Source organism: Sarcophilus harrisii, chromosome 4 (assembly GCF_902635505.1).
Source record: "Sarcophilus harrisii chromosome 4, mSarHar1.11, whole genome shotgun sequence".
NCBI classification, from domain to species: domain Eukaryota; kingdom Metazoa; phylum Chordata; class Mammalia; order Dasyuromorphia; family Dasyuridae; genus Sarcophilus; species Sarcophilus harrisii.
This window is the reverse complement of record NC_045429.1, coordinates 248075486-248100166: the sequence shown is the minus strand read 5'-3', so window position 1 is coordinate 248100166 and position 24681 is coordinate 248075486. Positions and strand designations below refer to the sequence as shown.

The following is a 24681-nucleotide window of genomic DNA, read 5'->3' as shown; positions in this document are numbered from 1 at the left end:
CTTGGGTTGGTCGGGGTTGGGGGAAGGAGAAACTATTACTTGGTCATTTTAAGAATGATTGTCCTCAGATTAAGCACAGAAGTTTGCCAAAGCCATTAACAAAAGCTCCTATTTAATGGTACACTGCTGCCCTCTAGCTCACTTTTGAAATTTTGTCTGTCTGTTCTAAGGCAATAACAATCACTGAAGATACGAGATGAATAAAAATCCATAATTTATCAATGAAACATCATTACCACCTCTATAGGATTCAACTTGTCCTTTGATTAGTTAAGGGGCTGCCTTTCTTTTCCTTAAGAGAGATTCCGATTATGATAATTTCCCTTATTAAAATTGTCCTCTGAAATTCAGTCAATGTCACTTTCCTTCTATGAAAAAGCTTTGTCTGAACGTCTGTTGTTAGCATACCGTTTTGTGTCCATCTTTGAACATTAACAACTCTTCTGAAACCTGAATAAATTAATCTCTAAGTTCCTTTGCATTGGCCATCCCCATGCCATATTCCCTTTTACCTCTGCTTCATAGAGACTGACTCTTTCTTTTAAGATCCCATTCCAGCACCATCTTTCCTTATCTCCCTTAACATTTGGTGCCCTTACTCTTAAACTACTTTGTATTTAATTATTTTGTATGTGTATATGTATATTCATTAACTTAATATTTATATTTTATGGTATATATTTCATATATGTATATACATACTATGTACATATATATAAGTTCCTTGAGTAGCCTTCTTGAAGAAGCTATATGGCACAGTAAATACAGATCTGGATTAGTAGTTCTGAAGATATGAGTTCAAATTCAGCTTCAGACATTTAATAACAGTGTGACTTTGGTCACTTAACCTCTGTCTGCATCATCAGTTTCTTCAATTGTTAAATGAAAGTCATAACAGCTCCTTCTTCCTCCGGTTGTTGGGAGGACTCAATGAATTAGTGTTTATAAAAAAGCATAGCATAATATCTGGCACATAGTAAATGCTTAACAATGCTTGTTTCTTCCCTTTCTCTCTTCTTAGATATAGGAATTATTTCATTCTTGTTTCCATAGCACCTAATAAAGGTCCTGACATATGCTAGTAGCTTGATAAATCGTTGGTGATTGACTGATTAAAATGCACCAAGTTACACAGTTCCCTAGGGGATAAGATATAACTATCCATCAGATTTTTCCATATTCCTAAGACATTACAATATCATTCAAATTTAAAACTTTTGTTTTAAGATTACTTATGTTTATTCCAAAGGGCCTATGATAAGAAAAAAAAAAATGTGATCCACCTCCAGAGAAGCATCTGATGAACTCTGAGTGCAGATTGAAGCAAACTTTTTTCACTCTCTTTTTGTTTCTTGCTTTTTATTGACGTGTACTTTTGGGGGGAGGGGTTGCAACATAGCTTATATGGAAATATGCTTTGCATGACTTCACAAGCATAACTGAAATCATATTGCTTGCCTTCTCAATGGATGGAAGGGAGGCAGAAAAAGAGGAGAATATTTGGAAACAAAAAAGACTTTAATGAAATATTAAAAAATGAATGAATAAAGAAATAAAATTAAAAAGATTATTTATGTTTGAAGGAAAAAAGAAAGAGCACTCCACCTGCTTGAACAATGTTGGAATGTGAAAACATTTTCACGAATTTAACAATTGTGTATGAGAGAATACCAGATTAGAAACTAAGGCAAAGATAACACAAATGAACTGCCCAGGATCACAGAGTTTACATTTTTAAAAATCCCTATTGACTATTTCTTCTTTAAGAGAAAACATTAAATATTTAAATTTACACAGTATTCAGATATATTTTCAAAAATCCAGTTTCCATAATACCAGGCATTTAATATTTGCAAAGAGTTTCACCTACTTTATCTCATTCAAACTCCATAACAATCCTATGGTATATGTTTTAAAGATCTTTCATTCCCTCTTTGCAGAGAAAACTAATGCTCAGAGAGATGTTAAAGGCCCCTATGTGTCAGAAGATGGATGCACACCGGGGTATTCCTGTCTTCAGTGTCAGCATTCTATCTGGTATTCTTCCTGATTAGTGGTCAGAGGAATATATTGATTGAAACTATAACAAAGTCCTTGAAACAAGAAAGAAATTGAAGTCCACAAAGGCAAATAGAAAGATACTTGAACAACCCCTAGTGTGCCTTTTCAGTGACTAAATTGTTGCCTTGGTCTGTATATGGAGGCTTGGAATAGGTTTCATGAAAGAGATATATATATAAGGCCTTAACGTAACTTGTGCAGGGTTGTGCTTGGTAAAACTAAAGTAGGAATGCATTTGCAAAGCTGAGCAGAAAACTGCTTATACACTTAGAATTAGAATATTGCATAGTCCAATATCCTCATATGGTTTCAAAAATCAATACTCATTAATGCTATAGTTTGATATACTTTACAGATTTAAAACAAAAAAAATTCAAAGTCAAGTTTAAACTATTAGTATGTTTGTAACCAAGAACTTTCAGAACATAAAGATAAATTCTTTCTATAAGTTTACCTGTGCAATTTCTGCCGATTTTAATTTAAGCCTAATACTAAAGAGTTCCATAGGCAGAAAAAAATTATAATATTAATAATATCTATAAATTAGATAGCAATTCTTTAGGACTTATTATTCCTAAGGTTCTTAGGATGACTACTGAGTCTTTCTTCTTTGAGAGAAAACTTTATTTAAAATTATTACATTAAAATTATCATACTTTGATATATCCCATTATAATATTGACATTATGATAAAATTATTGTTGTTGATTTTCAAATATAACTTTCAATATATTCTCTTTCATTAATGTTTACAGAACTTTCTGGTCATCTATAATACTTAGAGAACAGAATATAAATTACACATATTTTATCAATATGTTGCTTAAATAATTTTAATTCAAAATATTAGATGTTATTTTCATATGTTTAGTCATACATAAAATCCCCAGTCCGTCCATGAATTTACTTTTTGAAGATTTTTCAGTCACAGATTTTTTTTTTATTTACATTTATATTATAGCCCTGTAATTTACAAGCAGTGTGATCTTAGGCAAGTTTTCTTTGTTTCAGTTTCCTCATCTTTAAATCAACAAAACTAGATGGGTGCTATATGGTTCTTTCCAGCTGAAATTCTAAAATAAATATAAATATCTGTATTGCCCACTTCACAAGTTTCTTGAAAGGTTCAAATGACATACTGAATGCAAAGCACTTTATAAACCATGAAGTAGCATTTAAAAATCAGCTATTATTTACTCAAAAATGTATTTTGAATATCCTACCAGAATACAGATGAGTTACTATTTCTGTTTATCTTTCTAAAGGACCTTCACTTCTACTATTGTGTTGACTTTTGTATAGACAAGACTGTATAGATTCATCTTATCCTTGCTATCCCCCAGTCTTCTTGGTAAAAACCAATCCAAGATTGCCTTTCTTTGTTTTTTCTATGAGATTTCTGCCTATTCTAGGTCCTATTCACTTAGAGCTTTACTCTTTGCTTTCTATAGTCATGTGAAAAATTAATCTATGAAAAAATTTTTACTCTTTCCAAATAACACATTTCTTTTTTGACAGAGACTTTCTGGAGACACAATGTTTTCAATTTAGAGACTGTCCCTATCCCTGGGGATTTCAGCTTTGTGGCATGTTGTTTGGGAAGATGTTTGGAGGCAAGATAATGTTTTATAATGGTTCTCTTTGTACATACTAATGTTGGATTATAGCTCTATCATGTGCATACCCATCTTATATAAATAGAAACACAATTTTCAACATTTTTAATAGGCAACCCAAAAGAAAATGTATTCCCTCACTTAATAATTCCACACTACATTGTAAACATCTTTGTAAGTCAGTTTCATCAAACAAGTGACTCCAGAGATGTCAGGGGGTGGGCTGTGCTGCTGATAAGTGCAGACTTCAAAGTGTGCTTTCAATTTGTATTCATATTAAAGTGCTTAAATCTTCCATTTCATTCAAATCATCATTTCAAACTTGGCTGTTATTATATAGCGGTTTCAGACACAGTCAAATGAGATTTGGCATAATAAAATGTCTTTGAAAATAGACACCCCTTACTGTGGTACTAATGTTTTAGTTCCTGGTTTCAAGTCATCATACTTTTTTAATTTACACATAGTATATGTACTCATTTAATAAGCAACTCTAAATTCAGTAATCACATTTCCCCTTAAGCTTTGATTAGAACAATTAGAGGAAAGCAAAATAAGAAAGCAATTTCCGAAAAGAGATTCATAAAAGATTATTTTCAAGCTATAAAACAGCCCTCCAAATAGTTTTCAAAAACCAGCAGGCTTACAAAAATCACCCACAGCATTTAAAATATGCATAGACCTAGTCTGGCAATTCATTAGTTGTGGCACCTTGGATAAGTCACTTTATTTCTCTAGTACTCAATTGCAGCATCTGTTAAATGTCAGGGTTGGATCAGCTGACTGCTAAAATGCCTTTGTTATTCTCTGGCCATAACTATTTTCTTCAGCATTCCAGAGCTGATCTTGTAATCATTATCCAAATCAGTAGGAAGTATATCTGGGGTCTCTCCCTAACCTCATTAATAATATCTTAAGTGCTAAAAGCAAACCATAGTCACCTTTAATATAGCTGATATAGACCTGTAGGTTACTGGAATCTGTCTAATGGACCACAGCCAATGTTTATGTGCTTTTTTTTTCCTTTTACCAAAATATCTTCTGATAGATGTACTTGGAAGTTAGGAGTTACTAAACTATCTAGTGAAAGGATTTTCCAGTGTTTCTGGGTTGGGTTTATGCCAGGAGGAGACGTTAGTCCTTAATGATAAAGTGTATAATCTGTCTCCAGAGACAGAAGTGATACTGTCTAAATATAGACTGAAATTTGCTATTTTTCTTTTTTGCTTTATTTCTTTCTTTTATTATTTCTTATTTGTCTTCTTGTACAAAATGAACTATTATGGAAATATTTTACATGTATAAACTTCATTGGACTGCTTACCATCACAGGGACAGGGAGAGGAAGGGGAGGAAAGGAAAGATAGACTTTGGAACTTAAAACTTAAAAAAAAATTTAAATTGTTTTAACATATAATTGGGTTAAAAATATTATATAAAAAAGAAACAGATCCTTCATGATACAGGTATATCTGATACAAGGGTGACATATATGTTCATATGATGGAGAAATTTGCCAATTTGAATAATAATGTTTATGAACACTGTCTCCATGACAAAATAATGTGGTAGGTAATAGAAATATTATCATTTCCATTTTACAAATAAGAAAGCTGAGGCTTTCACGTCAATCAGGGACCAGAGTCCCATAGCTAGTGAGAGTCTGGAACTGGTAAAGACTTTCATTACTGGAATCCATTTAATCAAAAAGAACAAAGCCAATTATTCCTTTCTGAGAAAGTAGTTGTGAAATCTTATAAAACTTCTTTTATTTATTCATTCATCCAGTCATTTATCTATTTATTTGATTTAGGCCTCCAATGAAAAAGAGATGAAAAATTGTATCTGACGTCAACTCATCTGTCTTAGTCACCTTTAACAATGACATTGAAAAGAGATTACAGTGTCTCAGCTTTGGCTTGTAACAAGTGACCCTTAAAATATTAGCAAAGGGATGGGTGTGGTCCTGCAAGAACAGAAACACATGCATCATTTCTCAGATGCCAGTAGAAGAGGTTTTTATTTCTAAATAGCAATGCACACTGACAATGAACTGTTATAACTCACAGGTGAGCAGAAAATTATAATGAGGTTTTAGCAGAATGTGAACGTGATTAACACAATATGTTGCATGTTGTTATCAGTCTGTGTTCATTTATAAAACAAATACATAAGCTTTCTGGGCTTGCATTTCTTCATCTGTCAATAGAGACTTTGATTGGATTCATCTATTTATTCAATAGATATTCATTAAAAGCTCGCTATAAACAAAGCACTGAAGAAATAAAGTAAAAATATTATAAAGACACTCCCTTTCCTCTCAGTGCTTGACATTTGCCTTCCTCCTTTACCTTCTCTTTTTGCTCCCAGCTAGACCAGAACGAAATCTTAGTAAAGACCTACTACCAGTCCCTTTATCTTCTCATCTCACCTCTTTTTCTAGACTTTTTTTAACCCAAATGAAGTCATCAGCTCTGTGCCTTTCCATGAGACAAAACCTCCAAGGATTCCATCTGCCCTGCCTCTTGATAGCCTTCAAATCCAGGCATTGCCATGTAACCTAGAGACTAGTCTAAGGATTTCCGCCCCCCCCCCCATTTGTCACTGGTCTCCACAAGGATTTCCAGGTTCTTCCAACTAGCCTACAGCTGCACTTTCTTTGGTGTTATTTCCCAAGTCTAAGCAACATGAGAACAAGGGCTTTTTTTTTAGATCCCTAGGGCTTAGCCCAGTGTTCAGTACATAGTGAGAATTTAACAAATGCTTTTCATTCATTCATTTATTCACTGATAAATCTATTCCCTCAAAGAAGCTTACATTCCTGTTCATAATCTCTAAGTTACCTTCCTCCTTTAAGGTTCTGTAATTCTATGAATTTCAAATGGATTCTGCTTCAAAGAATAAGTGATAAATCCAAGATACATCTTTTTTTTTCCTTGACTCATTGTTATTTTTGAATTTTGAAAGTGTATGATATTCTGATATAGCTGTTATTTGGTAAAAAAAAAAAAAATGGTAGTCTCTTCTAAGTTTACCTCGATCTCCAGATTCTTATTTCTTCTTTTCCTCCATATGAAGCAATTGAGATTATATATATGCACATATATATGATACATGTATGAATTAATTTTACTTCCCTATGTGTTGTAGTGGAGATGTGTACTGTATTTAGACCTTTAAAAGATTAAACTATGCCTCTCAGTTAGGTGTTTAATATGGAGTTCAATACACAGAGAACAATCAATGAATGTTTTTGCCTTTCTGACCGCACAAGGAAAGTATGCAAACATCTCCTAGAATTTAATCCTCTTCCCTTTAACTTTATCTCATATTTTCAATATGTTTGTGATTAAAAGGGTTTTTCCTACCCAAACATACCATTCATTTTAGTCTGTACAATATCAAATAAAGTCATATTTAAGAAGTTACTGATCAGAGAATTATAGACTCCTAGAGCTGAAAGGGACATCAGAGGTTATCTTATCCAGGTTTTTTTCTGATGTTTTAATCCTTTCTACAACATACCTATAGCAATCATAAAGAGGGAAGATGAAAAGTATTTGGATTTGGGTTGTTTGTTGTTTGGGGGGTTTTGTGTTTTTTTTCTTTTGCTATTGACCACTGATTTGTGAGAGATTATAGGATGCTATGATCACAGGTTTAGAGGTAGAAAAGATCTCAGAGACCATCTGATCCAACCCTACTTTTCTTCGTTTTACAAATGAGAAAAATTGCATCCAGAGTGCATTCATAACTTACCCAGAGTCGTTTGCATCCCATCCCTTACCACTACATCAAATGTTAATGTTCTTTCTCTTTTGCAATGACTTTATATAATAGTTTTTATTTATTTATCCACATATCATATCTTCAAAACACCACCCTTGTCCCACTAAGATCTATATTCTTTGAAGACATTGTTTTTGCATCTGAGTACTCCAAACCTAATATAGGGCCTTATAAATATTAGTTACTTTTAATAAACATTTGCTGAATTCAATTAACTTGAATCTTCAGCTATTTAAGCAATTGTAGTATATTTGAAAGAAAGAAAAATTTGAGTGTCTTCTAAATAAAATACTCTAGGAATTTATTTCTTTCTGACTCAGTTTCTTCATTTTCCAACTCATACTGCTTCATGGCAACAAAATAATGGATAAAAGTATCTCCCAAAGCCTCCCGTAAACATTTATCTTCTCCAAGTGCTACTAAGGCATCTTCCAATTTTAGAGGGATTTCTGAAGATTTTGTTTGAGCAAGATTTTCACTGTCACCTGAATTATCCAAGAAGTTATTCTCACTTTGGATTCCATCCAAACCAGCAGCAATGGTAGCAGCAAGTACAAGATAAGGGTTTGCTGTGGCTGAACCTAGTTTGTTTTCTATTTGAGTGCCTTTCTCGCCATGACACTTGATATTATAAGAACAGCTATTATCATTATACCCCCATGTTGGGGCCACACATTCCTTTGGTTCTTTGAAATCCACAGAATAGCGTTTTCTGCAGCTGACAGCAGGTGCCATTAGGCAGCTAAGAGCAGCAGAGTGCTTTAAGAGCCCTGTTAACCACTTTTTCCCAATGTCTGTGAGTTGCTGTACCCTGGAACCAGTGGAAAACAAGTTTTTCCTCCCACTGGTATCCCACAAACTATGAGCCAGAATTCCTGAATTGTAAAATCCTGTCTCAGTGAAAAAGCTGGCTAGATAATTATACTTCTTTGCCACTTCTTTGCTACCTGTCCTGAAAGTGAAGGCATTATCTGCTGAAGTAATGCCAAATTCTGGCCAAAAAGTCACTTCCATCTGACCAGGTCCAATGGAAGAAGAAAAGCTCTCAATATTGACCCCCATGTGATACATTCCATCAACAAGTTCTTGAATGAAGAGCTGGTCATGACTGCTTAGTAGCATTCCCATGGGAAAGGATATTGTCTTTGAATCTATGACTTCAGCAACACCATAAATGCAGAATTCATAGGTAAAGGCAGAAAGCAGAGAAAAGCCTCTGTCCCGTAGATGGCTCAGTTGTCGTTTGGCAATATGCCTGGGAGAGGTCAAAAGAGGGTTGCCCATTATGGTAAAGGGATCACATATCACTCTTGCTGTTCTCTCAGCCCATGGCAGAGGTCTAAAGGTTGATAATTCAGGAATCAGGATGATGTCACTATTAAAACTGGTTACACTTAGATGATCCACTTCACTGTCTTTAGGATTCAGGGTCAGTTCAAGATAACCTCTAGGTATGGAAATACCATGGATTGCTTTTTCCTATTTAGGAATTTAGGAAAAGGGAATGTTATAGAGCAGTTGGGATTAGAAATTTGGAAGCTGAGCAAGAAAGTTATGAAAGAAGTAATTCAAAAGCTAACAGAATTATTACATTCTTCAAAGAGCTAACAGAATTTTTAAAAATCTATTATAATGGTTTACATATACATATACACAAACACACACACAAGGTCAAAATGGATCTTTATAACTATATATTGTAGCACTCAAGTTTTAGTCCCCATCTTAGTTCATATGAATGTTATGAAAGCAGTTCTAGAATCAAGAAAATTGGATTCTAGTCCTGCATTTACCACTTACTACCTGTGACCTTGTACAAGCTATTTCATCTCTCTGAGCATCAGTTTATTCATCTCTAGAAGGATAAAGTTGGATTAGATGGCCTTGAGGTCCTTTCCAGCTCTGTATTTATGATACTATGCTTTTCATCTTTTCAAAATCATTGAGATTTTTTTTTGCACTGACTTCACATTTGAAAAAAGTCAATAACATTTCTAGTTGGGAACTATTTCCCTTATTTTTCTTAAGGGTTCAAAGACAGATCTCAAAGCATGAATGTTTCACAAGTTCCTTTTAATGGCATGAATGATTATGTTTATTTTATCTCCACATTGTGACACTGAAGGAATATTGACATATTAATATAAATTACTCATAATGCTTTACTAAATTTGGTTGGGGAAGATTACCTATTTGCAAGTCTATCTGCACTGATTTTCATCTATGGATTGTTATATATGAAATATTTTTTATTGTTTTATTAGAACCTCTATACTTAGCTCATCTTTGATTTAGCACTTTTTGACAAGTATAGGCTAATTGTAAAATAGAGATAGGATTTGGACTTGTAATTTCATAGGCATAGTTACTTATATGCATCTCTTTATTAATATCTTATTGCCTAGGTCAGGATACATTCTTAACCTACATAACTTATTTTCTTTTAAAAAATCATAGGAGTTTTCTATTAAAATAAAAGATATTCTTACGTGTATATATTCACTTTATCAAAGTAGATTATATATAACCTTTTCAGATATTAGTTTTATTATTGTCTTTCAGTCATTTGAGTCATATCTGACTCTACATGATCCCATCTGGGGTCTTGGCAAAAATACTGAAGTGTTTTACCATTGCTTCCTTCAGTTCACTTTGAAGATAAGGAACCTGAGTTAACAAGGTTACATAACTTGCCTAGGATCACACAGTTAGTAAGTGTCTGAAGCCAGATTTGAATTCAAGAAGATAAGTGGATCTTTTTGACTCCAGACTTGTCATTGTATCACCAAATCTTAGTACTACTAAGTATTATTGAGTTTCCTCCCAGAAAAAATCATTCTGACAATATGCCTCTCCAAACACAGTATCGCTGGTTCTCAGACAACAGCCTATGCAAAAATCATAAGACCTTTCTAAGTGAGTAGAATTTGCCAGAACATTTCAGCAACAAATAAATAAATAAACAATTAAATGAATAAATAAATAAAATAGAGCCTGCATGAATTAATTCCCAATAGATGATTATTAAATTTTCACCTCAGAAATCAGGAAATACAATAAATGAGGGACTGATTTATTATATTGTTGACTATCTAAATTTTAGAAAGTGATATATATGTAAACATTATTTTCTGAGAAGTGGTTGTTTAACATGTCAAGCATACTCTTGAGAATACACAGCACTAAGATACTGGGGCAAGAATCATGGGATCATCGTAGGTTTAGAGCTGGAAAGTACCTTAAAAATCATCTGATTCAAACCTTTTATTTTACAAATGAGAAAAGTAAGAGAGCAAGTGACTTACTTCAAAGATCATACAGGTATTGCAGGACTAGATTTAAATTGTCCTTTGACAATAGATGCAGTGCCCTTTCTATCACACTAGGCTTTATTGAGTACCCTTGATCAATAATTAACAATAAATATATTATAATCTATTTTCCATTACAGCTATATCACACTCTCTATACAAATAACAGCTATATATTATAGTGATATCCTACAAGATAAGAAAAAAAAGACTAATTTGGATTTCAGAAATATTTAACTCCTGTATTTGCTCAGATACTATTGTACAATATTGAGGAGAGAAAAAGAGGAAAGGGGTTTGTTTAGCTGTCTGATTAACATTTTTATTCCTTTGGCAAAATCCAAAGGATATGGCCCAAACCATATTCTAACTTAATCTCAACACTGTTTCTGGAGTGTGAGGGGAGGAGGAAAATGTGCAAATCTTTTTTTTTAAATATATCATGTCTCCAAGTATTTTAAATGTCATCCAAAAATTAATATTTTTTCATCATAATTAGTAACGATAAAAGGATACTTTAATTTTTCAAAAAATTTATCTCATCATTCTTGTTTCTTTTGATATTTGCTCTTGGTCTTATAATTTGTCATGTCACATAAAATATAATCTTCAAGAATGTGATAAACTAGGAAAAATAATTTAGTAGAAAGAAATTATTAAAGGAAAGAACTAAATTTCCCATCCTAATATATGTTGTGCCTCTGCTAGGCTAAAGAAGAGGCATTCTTCATTGAGAAGATATATTTAGATTCTGGGGAAACATTCAGTGAGCTTAGAGAAAGGTTGAGGAAAGAAACTGAATGAATGCTTGAATTCAAGCTTGAATTGCTTTAGAGATTCCAAGAAATATATATAATTGTGATTTACCTGCTATTACCTATGTAATAGAATTACATAAAATTATATCTTTAATATAAAACTTACTGGAAAAAAACGAGCTGGAATGCTCTTGGATCTAGACACTCCATGTAGGTCTGTTGCTTCAAATCGGATAAAATGTATATTGTCTCTGGTCATCTCTTGTTTTATGTGCTCTACTCTGGAGAACAAGGGAAGTGGGATATGAAATCTAGGGTTGTTGGTATCATGATCCTTGGAACCACCTATTTAAGAAAAGAGAGAGTTCAAGTTATTGAGAGATGAAAGATTTTATCTGTGAATAATTTTACTGTGAAGAATGAGAGACCTGAGAGCAACATAAATGTAGTGATTAGAACCATTATATTCTCAGACATTCAAAAGATAGCTATTGAGTGTGGATTCATTATTTCATCTCCATATAATCAGAAACCTTCCTTCTTGCCCCCACAGCCCCATACATCTTCCCAACTGTGCTGCCTCAGAGCAGCCTAAGAGGCTTTTTATCACTTTTGCCTAGTTGGGAGTTAACACTATTTGCATAAGTGTATACTATTACCATATGTAGGTGCTTACACAAATGCCCTTGTTTATGTAAATGAGAATAAATTTACATAAATATACAACCTTGACACCTTGCAAGCCTCTATTATGATGAATATCTTTTAAAAGATTTTAATTTTCTTTCAAGGCCTGAGAAGAACATACTAAAAGTTTGTAAGTGCATAAGAATGGAGTTGGGTTTCTGACTTTTTCTTTAATACATCACACATATTATCACACACATAATACATCACACAAAAGTACTTTAAAGAGGAAAATGAGTTTAAGAAGGAGTTTTTATTTATTGGATAATACCCACCATCACCAAAAAAAAAAAAAAAAAACTCGCAAAAGAAGGAAAGTCAAATCTATAGTATTAAGGCTGAATCAGTCCTTAAGATAAGACAAAAATACTACACCAGGCAAAAACTTCTTGACCAAATATCAGAGAAATGAATTATTTATGAAGCATTTCATAGAGAAATGAAGCATTTTCCTCAACTCTAGTCCAATTTGTGTACCAGGGATAGCCAGTGCAAACAACTTCATAGTCTTGTTTCTCAGGTTCCTTGCCCTGGGTGTCTCTGTCTAGTTCTTTCATAACAATGATTCTCTCTGAACACCTTTCTATCCCATAAAAAACAGAAAACATTGATTCATTCAGACTAATGACAAAAAAGAAGTATAACTGGGAGAGTGAGGACTAAAGACATGGTCATTTAGAGTTTTAAAGAGTTTCTGACTAGTAAATATTGGCTGTACCATTATTTACTATATGATCATGGACTATATAACATATTTAGGCTTTGTTTTTCCCAGAGGTTGGAGAAGATAAACCCTACAGGGGCCAACCTACATGGATAATGATCAACAGATTATGCCACATGAGGACTAATTGAAGGAAATGGATTTGTTTCTCCTGGAAATGAGAGCACTTAAGAGGAATATGATAGTTATCTATGAGATTCCACTTTGTTGTAGAAACAGGGATTGGATCTTTTTTTCTTTTTTGATTCTGAAGGAGTCAAAGTAGAAGAAATAGGTGCAAGCTCCCAATAGACAAAATATAGCATAATGTAAGGAAAAATTTGCTTAGGAATAGGAAAGAATGGAATGGATTGTCTTTGAAGATTTCTTTTCTTTTAAAATTTAAATAAAAAATAAATTTAAGAAATAAAGTAAGCAAACTATAACCTGTCCATGCCTTTTCAACCTCTGTGACTTTTGTCCATGCTTTTTTAATAAATCCATCATAGCTATGACTGAGTGGAGGGAGGTAAACCTTGAAACTAGATTCAGGGATCTCAAACTCTCCCTTGGCAAAAAGCATACCTTCCCAGACAACACCCTCCCCAAGTTAAGCAGTCTCATTCAGTTGGAGATCTTGGTCAAATCACCTTCCACTGATCTTTTAGGGGTGTTCCAGAACCCCTTCAGGGAATTCCCAGACTCTGGGGGAAAACGTTCAAAATGATTTTATTCAATTGGAGATCTTTGTCTGATGGTCCTTTATTGATTAGCCCAGCCAGCTCCCAGCCTCAGACCAACATTTTGCTCATAAAACAGGGGTCTGTCAAACACACCTTGGACAAATTTTTCATTAGGAATCTGCCAGCTAAGAGAGCTCCTTCTTAGTGAACAATAAACTTTCCTTTTCTGCCAATCATACTTTTTGGGTTCCCGAATTCTTTCCCATTGGATCTATGTACCGACCAGAGGGGATTTCCCACCCCAATTCTTACAACTCCTCTGCACTGCAACTAACCACATCAGCTGGTCTATCCAACATTCCCAAATATCTTCCTCTAGATCGCTTGACATTACGAGTACAAATGTAACATTAGAATTGCCCTCACTCTTACTACATAACCTGTCTATGTTCTTTTTCAGGTCATACATTTCTAAAAACATTACTTAGTATCCTATGCTAAAGTATAACTTCACCATGAAATGAAGAAAATTCTGGATACACAAAGACAAAAAGTATGATTATTTCACCAAGCCATCAGGACTTCAAGTACAGAACTGACAATTAGCTATATATATATATATATATATATATATATATATATATATATATACACACATATGTATATACATGATTTTATTATATATTATATACATGTTATTTTATTATATTATATTTATTTATTTATTTTATTTACTATTTACTAAACACCTACTATGTGTCAGGCACTATACTAGGCACTTAAGAAATATTAGTCTCCTTTGATCCTCATGATAAACTTGAGAGACAAGTTATTATTTTTCAGTTGAGGAAACTGAAGCAAGCAGAAGTAACTTGCCCAGGATCATTTGTTGTTATTGAATTGTTTTAGTCAGGTCCTACTCTCCCATTTGGGGTTTTCTTGGCAAAGATACTAAAATAGTTTGCCATTTCTTTTCCTAGCTCCTTTTACAGATAAGGAAATGAGGAAAACAAGACAAAGTGAATGTCTAAGGCCAGATTTTAACTCAGATCCTCCCAAATCCAGGGCTTATGTCCTACTTCCTGTACCACCTATGTGCCAAGAATCATGCATCTAGTAAATATCTCAGAGATTACTTGAACTCTGGTTATTCTGAATCCTGGCCCAGCATTCTAGCCACTGCATCACGTAATTGATGATATATTTTACATTGCTTTGCATATGCAATTCATCATTTGTAATACACTGTAATAGACAAGCTATATGCCCATTATTCATTCAATATAATAAACACTGAGCAAACACCACATTTAAGGAACCATGCAAGGTTCCAGAGATACACAGACAAAAACAAAATAATATTTGCTCTCAAGAAGTTATATTCTCTTGAAAAGATAAAACATGTACAAATAAGAAAATAATTTCAAGGGGAAAAAATCCCAATAACAGGGCTGGAGAGGGTAAAAAATCAATAAAAGCCTTATTTAGAAGTAATGTATCTGAGCTCTGTTTTGAAGGAAATTAGAGATAAAAAAAAGCAGAATTTATGAAGAGCAAGTTGGCAAGTATGTCAAGATTATAGAGACCAGAGAGGATAATAATGTGCAACTACAATTATCTCTTCCACGTTGAAACTTTCTTCATCTTGGATTCAATATACCATGGGTTGGTATTAGAAATTAAATAAGAATTTGGGGGGAATTTTACAGAAGCTGCAGATGACACATGAAGGCCAGAAGACAAAACAGAAAAGATTTAAAGACTCATAAATGTATAAACTATATATATGGCATTACATAGCAACATATTTTATCTTTTAATACCATAATAATTCAAAAAAATTTATATGGATTTTCCAGCTCATAAAAGCACCAGATCTCTAACCCCAGTGAGGTACAAAGGATAAATGTATTGGAAAAGTCAAAAGGGGACAAATTTTGAAGGGTAGTAAATGCCAAACATAGGAGTCTATTTAATTCTCAAGACAATAGAAAGTTAATGTAGTTTACTGAGTGGAGAGGTAACATTGTCAGAACTATACTTCAGAAAAATCATTTTGTTAGCTATGTATAGGATAAATTAGCAAAAGAAACTTGAAGAAGATAGAATAAGTAGAGATTCGTTGTAATTATGTAGGAAAAAGGTGATAAAGGCCTGAACTAAAGTGGGAATGTAGGAGCTTAAAAAAGGTAAATTACCTGGAAGATATTGAGGACATGGAATTAGAATTATGTCGTATGAGAAGTGGATAAACCAGGGTGATTGAGAAAATGGTACTTCTTTCAACATAAATAGGGAAGTTCAGGAGTATAAGAATGGGAGGGAGGTTAGGAAATGAATTTTGTTTGCAATATGTTAAATTAGAGATGTCTATAAAACATTCTATTTGAAATGTCTAAAACTGGTTCATGATCTAGATTGGTACTTAGGAAAACATCAATGACTGGATATGTAGATTTGGGAGTCACCTTTATAAGAGATGATAATTAACCTCGTAGGAGTGATATCACCAAAGAAAAAAAGAAGAGAGCCCAGGAAATGTCTTCAGGTACACTCAGAGTTGTTGGGTTGAATATGGATGATGAACTGGTTAAGAGAAGAATCAGGCAGACAGGCAGAATGAAAACTAGGAGAAAGCAATGTCATAAAAACATAGAGGGATGATAGTATTTAGGAAAGATCAACAATTACAAATGCTACAGGGAAGTCAAAAAGGTTAAGTATTAAGAAGAGGAATATATTTGGCAACTAAGAGAGCACTGATAACTTTGGGGAGAGTAGTTTCAATTGAGTGATAAGATTTGGAAGTCACATTGATGAGTATTAAAAGAATAACAGAAGAAAAAAAGAGGAGAGACACCAAGTATAAATAACCTAAACAGTTAAGCTGGGAAAAGAGGAAGTACATCTAGCAGAGAGGATAAGATCTGGGTTTTTAAGGATCAGGGAGATTTGGCCTTATTTGTAGGAAGCTAGGAATGAACCAGTAGATAGGGAGACTAAAATGAGATGGGATGAGGGAAAGAAAGAGAGAGAGAGAAAGAGGGAGAGAAAGGATGGCAGGAGGGGCAATCTATTGAAAAAAGATGGGAGGCTAATATCAATTTTTTCTCATATCTATAAAACAGTTTTAATTATTAAATTTCATTTTCAGATAATCAAGTTCCAAAATATATTAAATAATATTAAGCTATATTTTATAGAGGCATTTTCTGAAGGTATTACTTAATATCCCTTGCTATAGTACAGTTTCACCATGATATAAAGGAAATTCTGGATTCACAAAGAAGAAAAATATGATGATTTTATCAAACTATCAGGGCAAGCACAGAACTGACAATTAGCTATACAGACTCAGACTCTTATTAGCTGTGGGACCCAAAGCAAATCTCTTAATTCATCTGTCTCTATTTCTTCATCTATAAAATGAAAGGGTTGAACATGGAACCTAAGGTCTCTTCCAGGTCAAAATCTATGATCCTATGTGGGTTACAATATAATCTACATGGGATAGGGTGAGTACCACATGAATGAAATTACAGATCTTTGAAATTAAATTTCTTTTAAAGTATTTTATAAAATATGAATATTATATAAGATGGCTATCTTACACATGTAAGATCACAACTTTGTTTGCATTTTGAATTACCATTGATAGAGTACTCTTGTCCTGTGTGCACTGGCCTTGTCTATTCTAACAAGTAAGAATTATCATTCGATAGTCTAGAATGTATCTCAGCAAATAAATTAGTGCTTTGATCTGAAGCTTTTTCATCAAACATAAGCACCCTAGCCAATCTATTTTCATTTTTATAGCATCAACTGATTGGGCTGCATCCTTGTTTAAATTCCTTTGTTTCAAATAAATCATACCTGTTAGTAACAATTAAGCCCTTTGGTCAACACTTCCCAAATGGACATGATGAATAGCATGAAGGTAATTGCAAGCTTTGTGGTTCATTTGTTTTCTTTACAATGCTGCTCATATTCGATGTTCTTGCATTCCAACCACCTCACAGGACTAATAAATTAAATCAATGTGCCTTCATGGGAGTAGTTTTACTGCTGGAAATGTTTAAGGGGAAGAAAAGGAAATATAAAAAAAAAATCACCAAGCTTTATAGCAACTGGAAGACCTCAGAGACATGTTGCCTTTGTTCTGTTAAAATGAGGAAATATTTCAGTTATAGTGAACACGACATGACTACTTGCAAATGGCTATTTGGGGGACAGGTGGTTGGACTTCATAAGCACCTGCTGCTACAAAAAAAAAGAGAAAAAGAACTGTTTTGTTCCTCGATTGTGTAACAGGCTCTGTTATAGAACATGATTATTCCACTGTCACTTAGAATCACACAATGTTTAGAGCTGGACTGGACCTTAGAGATCAATTAAACTAACCACCTCACTTTACAGGTCAGAAAACTGATATCTAGCATGAGTATAGAACTCAAGTTTCTTGATTCCTAGAAGTACTGTTTGTACCACCCTGCCACCTCCAAATTAAGGAGCCATAACTTTAATAAGGACCATAAAAAGTACATAAAAATTGAAAATCTTATATTCTTACCAATATGCCTACTATTGGAGTCAAATTCAAGATTTGATTTACTCCCTGTTGTCCGAGAGGGTGTTGTTTTAATTCCAGTGGGCTGCTCTTCTGGTCCACCTGTTTGCTGTTCCTCAGATTCCACAAAAATGGGTCTTAGGATTGTTTTGTTTGGCATTCCTATTATATCTTGGTTTAGCTTTGGGTCTTCTCCGTGATGAGGGTAAAATGTCTGGAATGTTTGCCATTGTTTTGACTTTGCCATTGTTTGTTTGCAAGGTTTGGACAGGAATACTCGGGAAGACAGTATGTCCCTAGGCTTGCTTCCGTGTCTATTTAGATTAATAGCTAGTGGACAGTCTGGCAGTAGGGTTTCAAGTTCTTGCCGACTTGATCTGGGCATTCCAAGGTACAAAGTAAATGCTTGTTTTACACCTTTATCATAGTTTCCCAAATGCTCAGTTGTTATTTCTGTTTCCATTCTCTGAGAAGCATTCTCATTGTCAGCTTTGCCTCCCACAGGTTTATCTTCTCTCATTGCTACTCCTTCTTTATCCCTTTTGAGACTAGTCTCCATCTGCTTTAGTTGATTGTTTTCATGTATTTCTTTGATAAGTCTAGATTTGCCATTTTTTAGACTTTCTACTTGGGAATAATTTTTATTTCTTTCTTCCTCTGGTTCCTGCTGTTCAGGAGAAATGCAAGCTGTTTTTTGAAGAGGTGGACTAACTTGGGTCGGCAAATGACCACCTGTTATTGGGAGATCATAGTAGTCTAAAATATCTTGTGAGAAAGATGTGTCCATTTCTTCTAATTCTGATGAAGAAACGAGCTTTTAGTAACTTTATTTTCTTTTCCTCTTATTTTAGATATCCAGCTGCCATCAGTCCATTTCTTCCTCTTCACCTCTTGTGGCATCCTATAATCAACATCAACATATTGCATGAAAAATATTCATAGATGACACAATAGAATTGAAAAGTCAGATTTTAAAATAGGTATTACTTCTCCTCAAAAATAATTAGTCCCATATCAGACTATTTTATATATTTATGTCCCTTATTTCCCCTGTTTCTTTTCATTCACGTCACTTAGTACAATGTCTGACTTACAATAAATACTTGATAAACATTTATTAACTAACTGCTTGTTCTTTTCCTTTTATGGAGATTGAAGAAATGATATTAAGACAATTAAGCCTATTTGTTTTCTGTACTTCACACTATAGCATATTTTGTTTGTTTGTTTTTTGCTGTGGCAACTGGGATTAAGTGACTTGTCCAGGGTCACACAGCTAGGAAGTGTTAAGTGTCTGAGACCACATTTGAAGTCAGGTCTTCCTGACTTCAAGTCTGATGCTCTATCCACTGTGCCACCTAGCTGCCCCTACTATAGCACATTTTATATAATTTCTATTTAAAACTTTCACTATATTTACACTTTGATGTTTCCTTATATTGCAAAGGTGATTCTGCATTCTAATGAGCTTTGAAGATTGAAAATAAGTTCTGACTAACCATAATGAGTTTGACTATGAGCCAAGTAAAAAAACCTATGACCACTGAGGGCCACTTAAAGTGGGTTCTGCAGTTCTTCACCAATTCCACTTCTAGATAGCTCTCATTTTTCAAAGATTTTCCTGACATCAAGCTCAAATTTGGTTCTTTGATTAATTGCTCCTGGTTCTGTCCTCTGGGGCCCAATGGAGAAAGTCTAATCCCTGTCCTACAAGGCTGTTCTTTAAATACCTAAAGAGAACTATCACATTGCCTTTAAGTCATGTCTAAGCTAAAAGTCTGCATTTTTCAATTATTCTTTATATCCAAAATATGGTTCATATGGTTTTAGACCTGGCCTCTGATTTCGTTGGTATAGAGCCAGGATCAGACATCCAGCATGTGACTAAGACAGAATTTGAACTAACTCCAACGTTGGTTCTTATCCAGTATACAGCATTGCCTTTCATAGCCAGTTTTCAAAAAAAAAGTAGAAAATGAGAATAAGTATATTATCATACATTTAAGTGGCACTTTAAAGTTTCCAAACTACTTTTACATACATGCTTGGAATAACTTTCCAAAATAGATGCTATCAAGGATAGATACTACCTTATTCTAGTTTGACTAGAAACTGAGGCTCAGAGAGTTTAAAGAACTTGTCTAATATTGTATAATTAGTAAGTATGTGAGATAAGATTCAAATCTAGTCTTATTAATTCCAGTTCCAGCACTTTACCTACTATACAGCTAATGCTACTAACATGATGGCTTGCCCATAAAGATGGGAAAGAGGGGACTGCCTCTTATTTATTTGTTAATACACCTCTGTATTCCTTCCCACTCTGAAATAATACCTAGTCTTTTGACAAGTACATGATAATTGTCAAATTGGTATAGGGACTGGGTCTATGATTTCTTTTACATAGGGAACTCCTGAGTAAGGAAAAGAAACACCTTCTACCTCTACTGAAGCAGATCTATGCCTTCTCTGCAACTTATTAGAAAGTTAGAAAGTCAGATCAGATATTAAATGACTTGTCCAGGACATACTGCCAGTATATGTCAAAAGCAAGACTTGAATTCTGGTCTTTCCAGCTTCTTGGCCAGCCAACTATCCACTATACCAATGTGCTACTTACACATAATAGCTGCTTAATAAATACTTTTTAGATTGACTTAGATTGAATACTAATAATTGAGGATAATGAGAAAATACATGTCTAAGTGAAATTGCAAACTGGCTAGAATTCACCTCAATTCAATAAGAACTCCCTAATAATTACAAATGAAATGGGGGGAAAAAAAGAAAGAAAAGGCAAAGGAAAGTACAGGACAACAAGGAAATAATTAAATATTAATCCTTGTCTAAAACCTGTATAACTCCTTTCTTGCATTACCCTCTCTTATGCATAGACCTAGAACAACGGTGTCAAAATCAAATAGAAATGGAAACTCCCAATTCATACATAAGGAATTAATGTAGGGTCACATATTGATAGAGTTTTTAAAATGCAATATTGTCTATGTTTTAATATATTTTTATTTGTTTAACTATTTCCTAATTATATTTTAGTCTGGTTCAGTAAACATTCTGCTGCCCATGCATGGGCTCTGTGTTTAACACCTCTACCACAGAAGACAAGCCTAGGTTCTCTTCACATAGTTCTAAAAGCAAAAAAGGGAATTATTTCCTTCTTTGAAGGACTTTGAGTTTTGAAGTAATACCTGAAAGATCAGGACTTCTTTAGAGAAGGGGAACATATTGCTTAAAAAGCAAGATGAGACATAAAGTTTGTGAAAACATGGCAAAAACTACTTTATCTATTTATAGAAATTGTGATATCATTCACCACGTTCCAACTTTAGAACTGAAAAATCAAAAAGTAGAAGCCTGTTCATACTTTTAGCAAAAATGCTTTTCATAATTTTAAGAATTTCTTTTGTTTGAATATTGAACTCTATTTTTGAGGACTTATGCTGTTGTACCACAGAAACTGAGGCAAGATAGAAATTAGAGAGTTTTAAATATTTTATTTGAGAGGGAGAGATTGTGCTGGGATCCATGTTGCCCCCAGCAGACTGAATGGGACTTGAGTCTCAAAGCATTCAGCAAAGCATTCACTCTTCAGTGAAGAATTCCAGGGATTCTTTATAGGGCTCCAGCGATTAGGGGAGACAAAAAGGCAGGGGAGGCAATAGAGCACTGGTGAACTGACTATAAATTCAATTCTGACAAGTTGGGGTGAGGAACATAAATTCTTATAAGAGGAAGAGGATAGGAGTCACTGAGTCTGAGATAAGAGATATGCTTATCTATCTTTAAATAACGTAATAACAATTTATGACTCTATGGAATGCTAATGGTCAGGACTAGTATCTCTGTCCTAATTTATATCAGTTCTAATGGTCAGGAAGGAGGGTTGCAACCAGGAGATTTGAGGCAGAACAATTCAGGGAAACTGAAGTAGAACAATTCAGGGAAACTGAGGCAGAACAATTAAAGGAAACTGGCATAACAATGCTTAGAGCAATAAGGAACTTCAAGAAGATGGAATAAAAGAATTCTTGACAGTGAAGAAAGGGTTATTTTTTTCTGTTGCCTTTCTATTTTAAATTCATTTATTTATCAAATATTCATTCAACAAGTTAATTCTTGTTATCTACATGTCATATATAGTTAATTCTACATATCATATGAGGTTATATAAAATAAGCCAATGCCTATATTTGCTTGAAGAAAAACAACACCCCCAACCCCATCCCTTAACCTCTACTAATCTCCAATAAGTCTTTAGAGTTAGAGTTTTATTAATATGGCACTAGAGGCATGTAGAAGACTGAAACTCTGAAAAGATATGCTTGAAATCAGACAAGCACTTAAGGCTAATTACCTATTTGATGTGAGATAATGGCTCTATATATATTTAGATGAGATGGTGATGTGATGGCTCTCCTCACCATTGGTGCTTGCTGCATGTGTGGTGGTGAGGTAATCGTAGGCAAGGATTGGAGGGCTGAGAGAGAGAGATCAGAGCGTCTCTGCTGCAGGACAAGGAGGGGAGAGACTGGAGACTCCGGACTCCAGAATCCAGGATACATCTTTGACAAGCCACATGGCAGCTTGCCTCCTTCACTTCTCCCCCTAAAGACCAAGAACTTTGATTGTTCCTGACTCTGACTGATCCTGAGGCCCTCCAGGGAGCTAGTCCAGGCGTTATAGAGGCATGTCTTTGCCATAAATCCTATTACAAAGGTTGAATTTATAAGGAGGGAATTATTATTTTATTTTCTATCCTATAGTGATTAGCTATAGAATATTTAGGCACTTTCCATGACAATATCTCTTCTAGTTGAAACAGCAGCTTATTTGTCTATTATGTAAGATGCTGGTTTCTTTAGTGCCATGTATTGTATTCACCTTAATCTTTCATTTATATTTAGTCACATCATGAAAAAATTAGCTACAGTTCAGTTAGAGGAATTGCTGAGGGGGGGGCGGGGAAGGAGAGGGAAACACATACAATGTCTTGAAGAATTGAAGAGGTTTACTTAAATCTTGTTCCAAACTTCAGTATGGCTACAATATTCTTGGAATTTTGTCCCTTCATCATTGTTTTAGAATGCTGGACAAAGTGTGTTGCATAAAGTAACTTAATGGTATAATAAATAAAGCTTTAGGGTTAGAGTAAAAAAATTGAAGGTTAAAACCTGCCAAAGAAAATTCCGAGCCATGTGATTCTAGACAAATCATTCAGCCTCAGTTTCCTACCTCTAAAATGATTACATTGGACTCCATGGCCTCTAACATTAGCACTTAGCACAATGCTTGATCTAAAGAAGGTGCTTATTAAGTGACTAACTGACTCTATGATCTCTCTCAACTCTCAACTTCTTATCCAATTCTACATGGAGATAGCCAGAAGCAGAAAGAAATGAACTTTGTTAACAGTATGGATATAGCTCACAATGACAGAGCCAAGGAAAGGGTCCCAGAACCACACATAGGCCTAAATTGCTAATTCCTAGAACAATTTTCATCGTACTTGAAAAATTCTGTGTTCTTTGAGTTGTTCCTTAACATTTGCATTACTCTATATCAATTTAAATCCTTTGATTGATTTGTATAATCATCACTTTAAACTTGATAAAAGGAAATTTTGTTTTGATTACATGGTTGAAATTCTCAACTTAACAATATTTCGACTTTCTACTTCAGTTTCCTACCATTATGGTAATACACTCCAAGGTCCCTAACACTGAAATTCTCCTTTTTGAACAAAATCTCTAGTTTCATACATGTTCTAGGACATGTATGAAACTAGAGATTTTGTCCCTTGTTCTCTTTGTCCCTCATCATAACCATAGGCTTTTTGTTCTCCTTTGTTTTCCCCATCTTTTGGCCTTATTGTAGCATTAATTATATTCCTCACTAGGTCTTGCCTATAGTTATATATGGCACATCTAAGGAGCACACACATGAGTCTTCAAAGCATATATATAAATAGGTTTCAGAAAGACCAGGGTAGGCTGCAATTCTCTGATCTCCTTGGAAACCATACACCCCAGAGGCTTTATGATAGGTCCTTACCATGAGGACACTTACCTTGCTATAATAGTTTCACAAGCGGATATTGCTGGTACACAGGCAGTTTCAAACAGTAGAAATAGGTTGCCTAGGTCAAAACTTCCTTCTGTAACCATTACTCCCTGTATATTCATATTTTTCCATGTAAACTCAATTCCCTCCTTTGTCTTTGTCCCACTGTTTTTCATTGTGTCCTCTATAAACTCTACATCTTAGCTTTATTCCTTCCCTTTAAAATCATCTTGTGTATGTTTTGTACTTATGTCACATGTTGTGTCTTACCATCCCAGCATGCAATGCCTTAAAAATAAAGTGCTACAAGTAAACAGGGAAATAAAAAAAAAGTTACTTTTTCTTTTCTTTTTTTTTATCTTTGTATCCCTAGCACAATGACTGACATATAATAGTCAAATACTAAATAAATACTTGTTAGATTGTCT

At 34.1% G+C, this 24681-nt stretch overlaps 1 protein-coding gene across 1 annotated transcript; it reads right to left on the bottom strand.

Moving 5' to 3' along the window:
- Window positions 1–7745: 7745 nt before the first annotated feature.
- LGSN (lengsin, lens protein with glutamine synthetase domain) lies at window positions 7746–24357 on the bottom strand. Its single transcript, XM_003769189.2, is given in 5 exon segments — window positions 7746–8945; window positions 11702–11880; window positions 18179–18994; window positions 18997–19076; window positions 24260–24357. Coding segments are annotated over 5 exon segments (2373 nt in total).
- Between the last annotated feature and the right edge of the window lie 324 nt (window positions 24358–24681).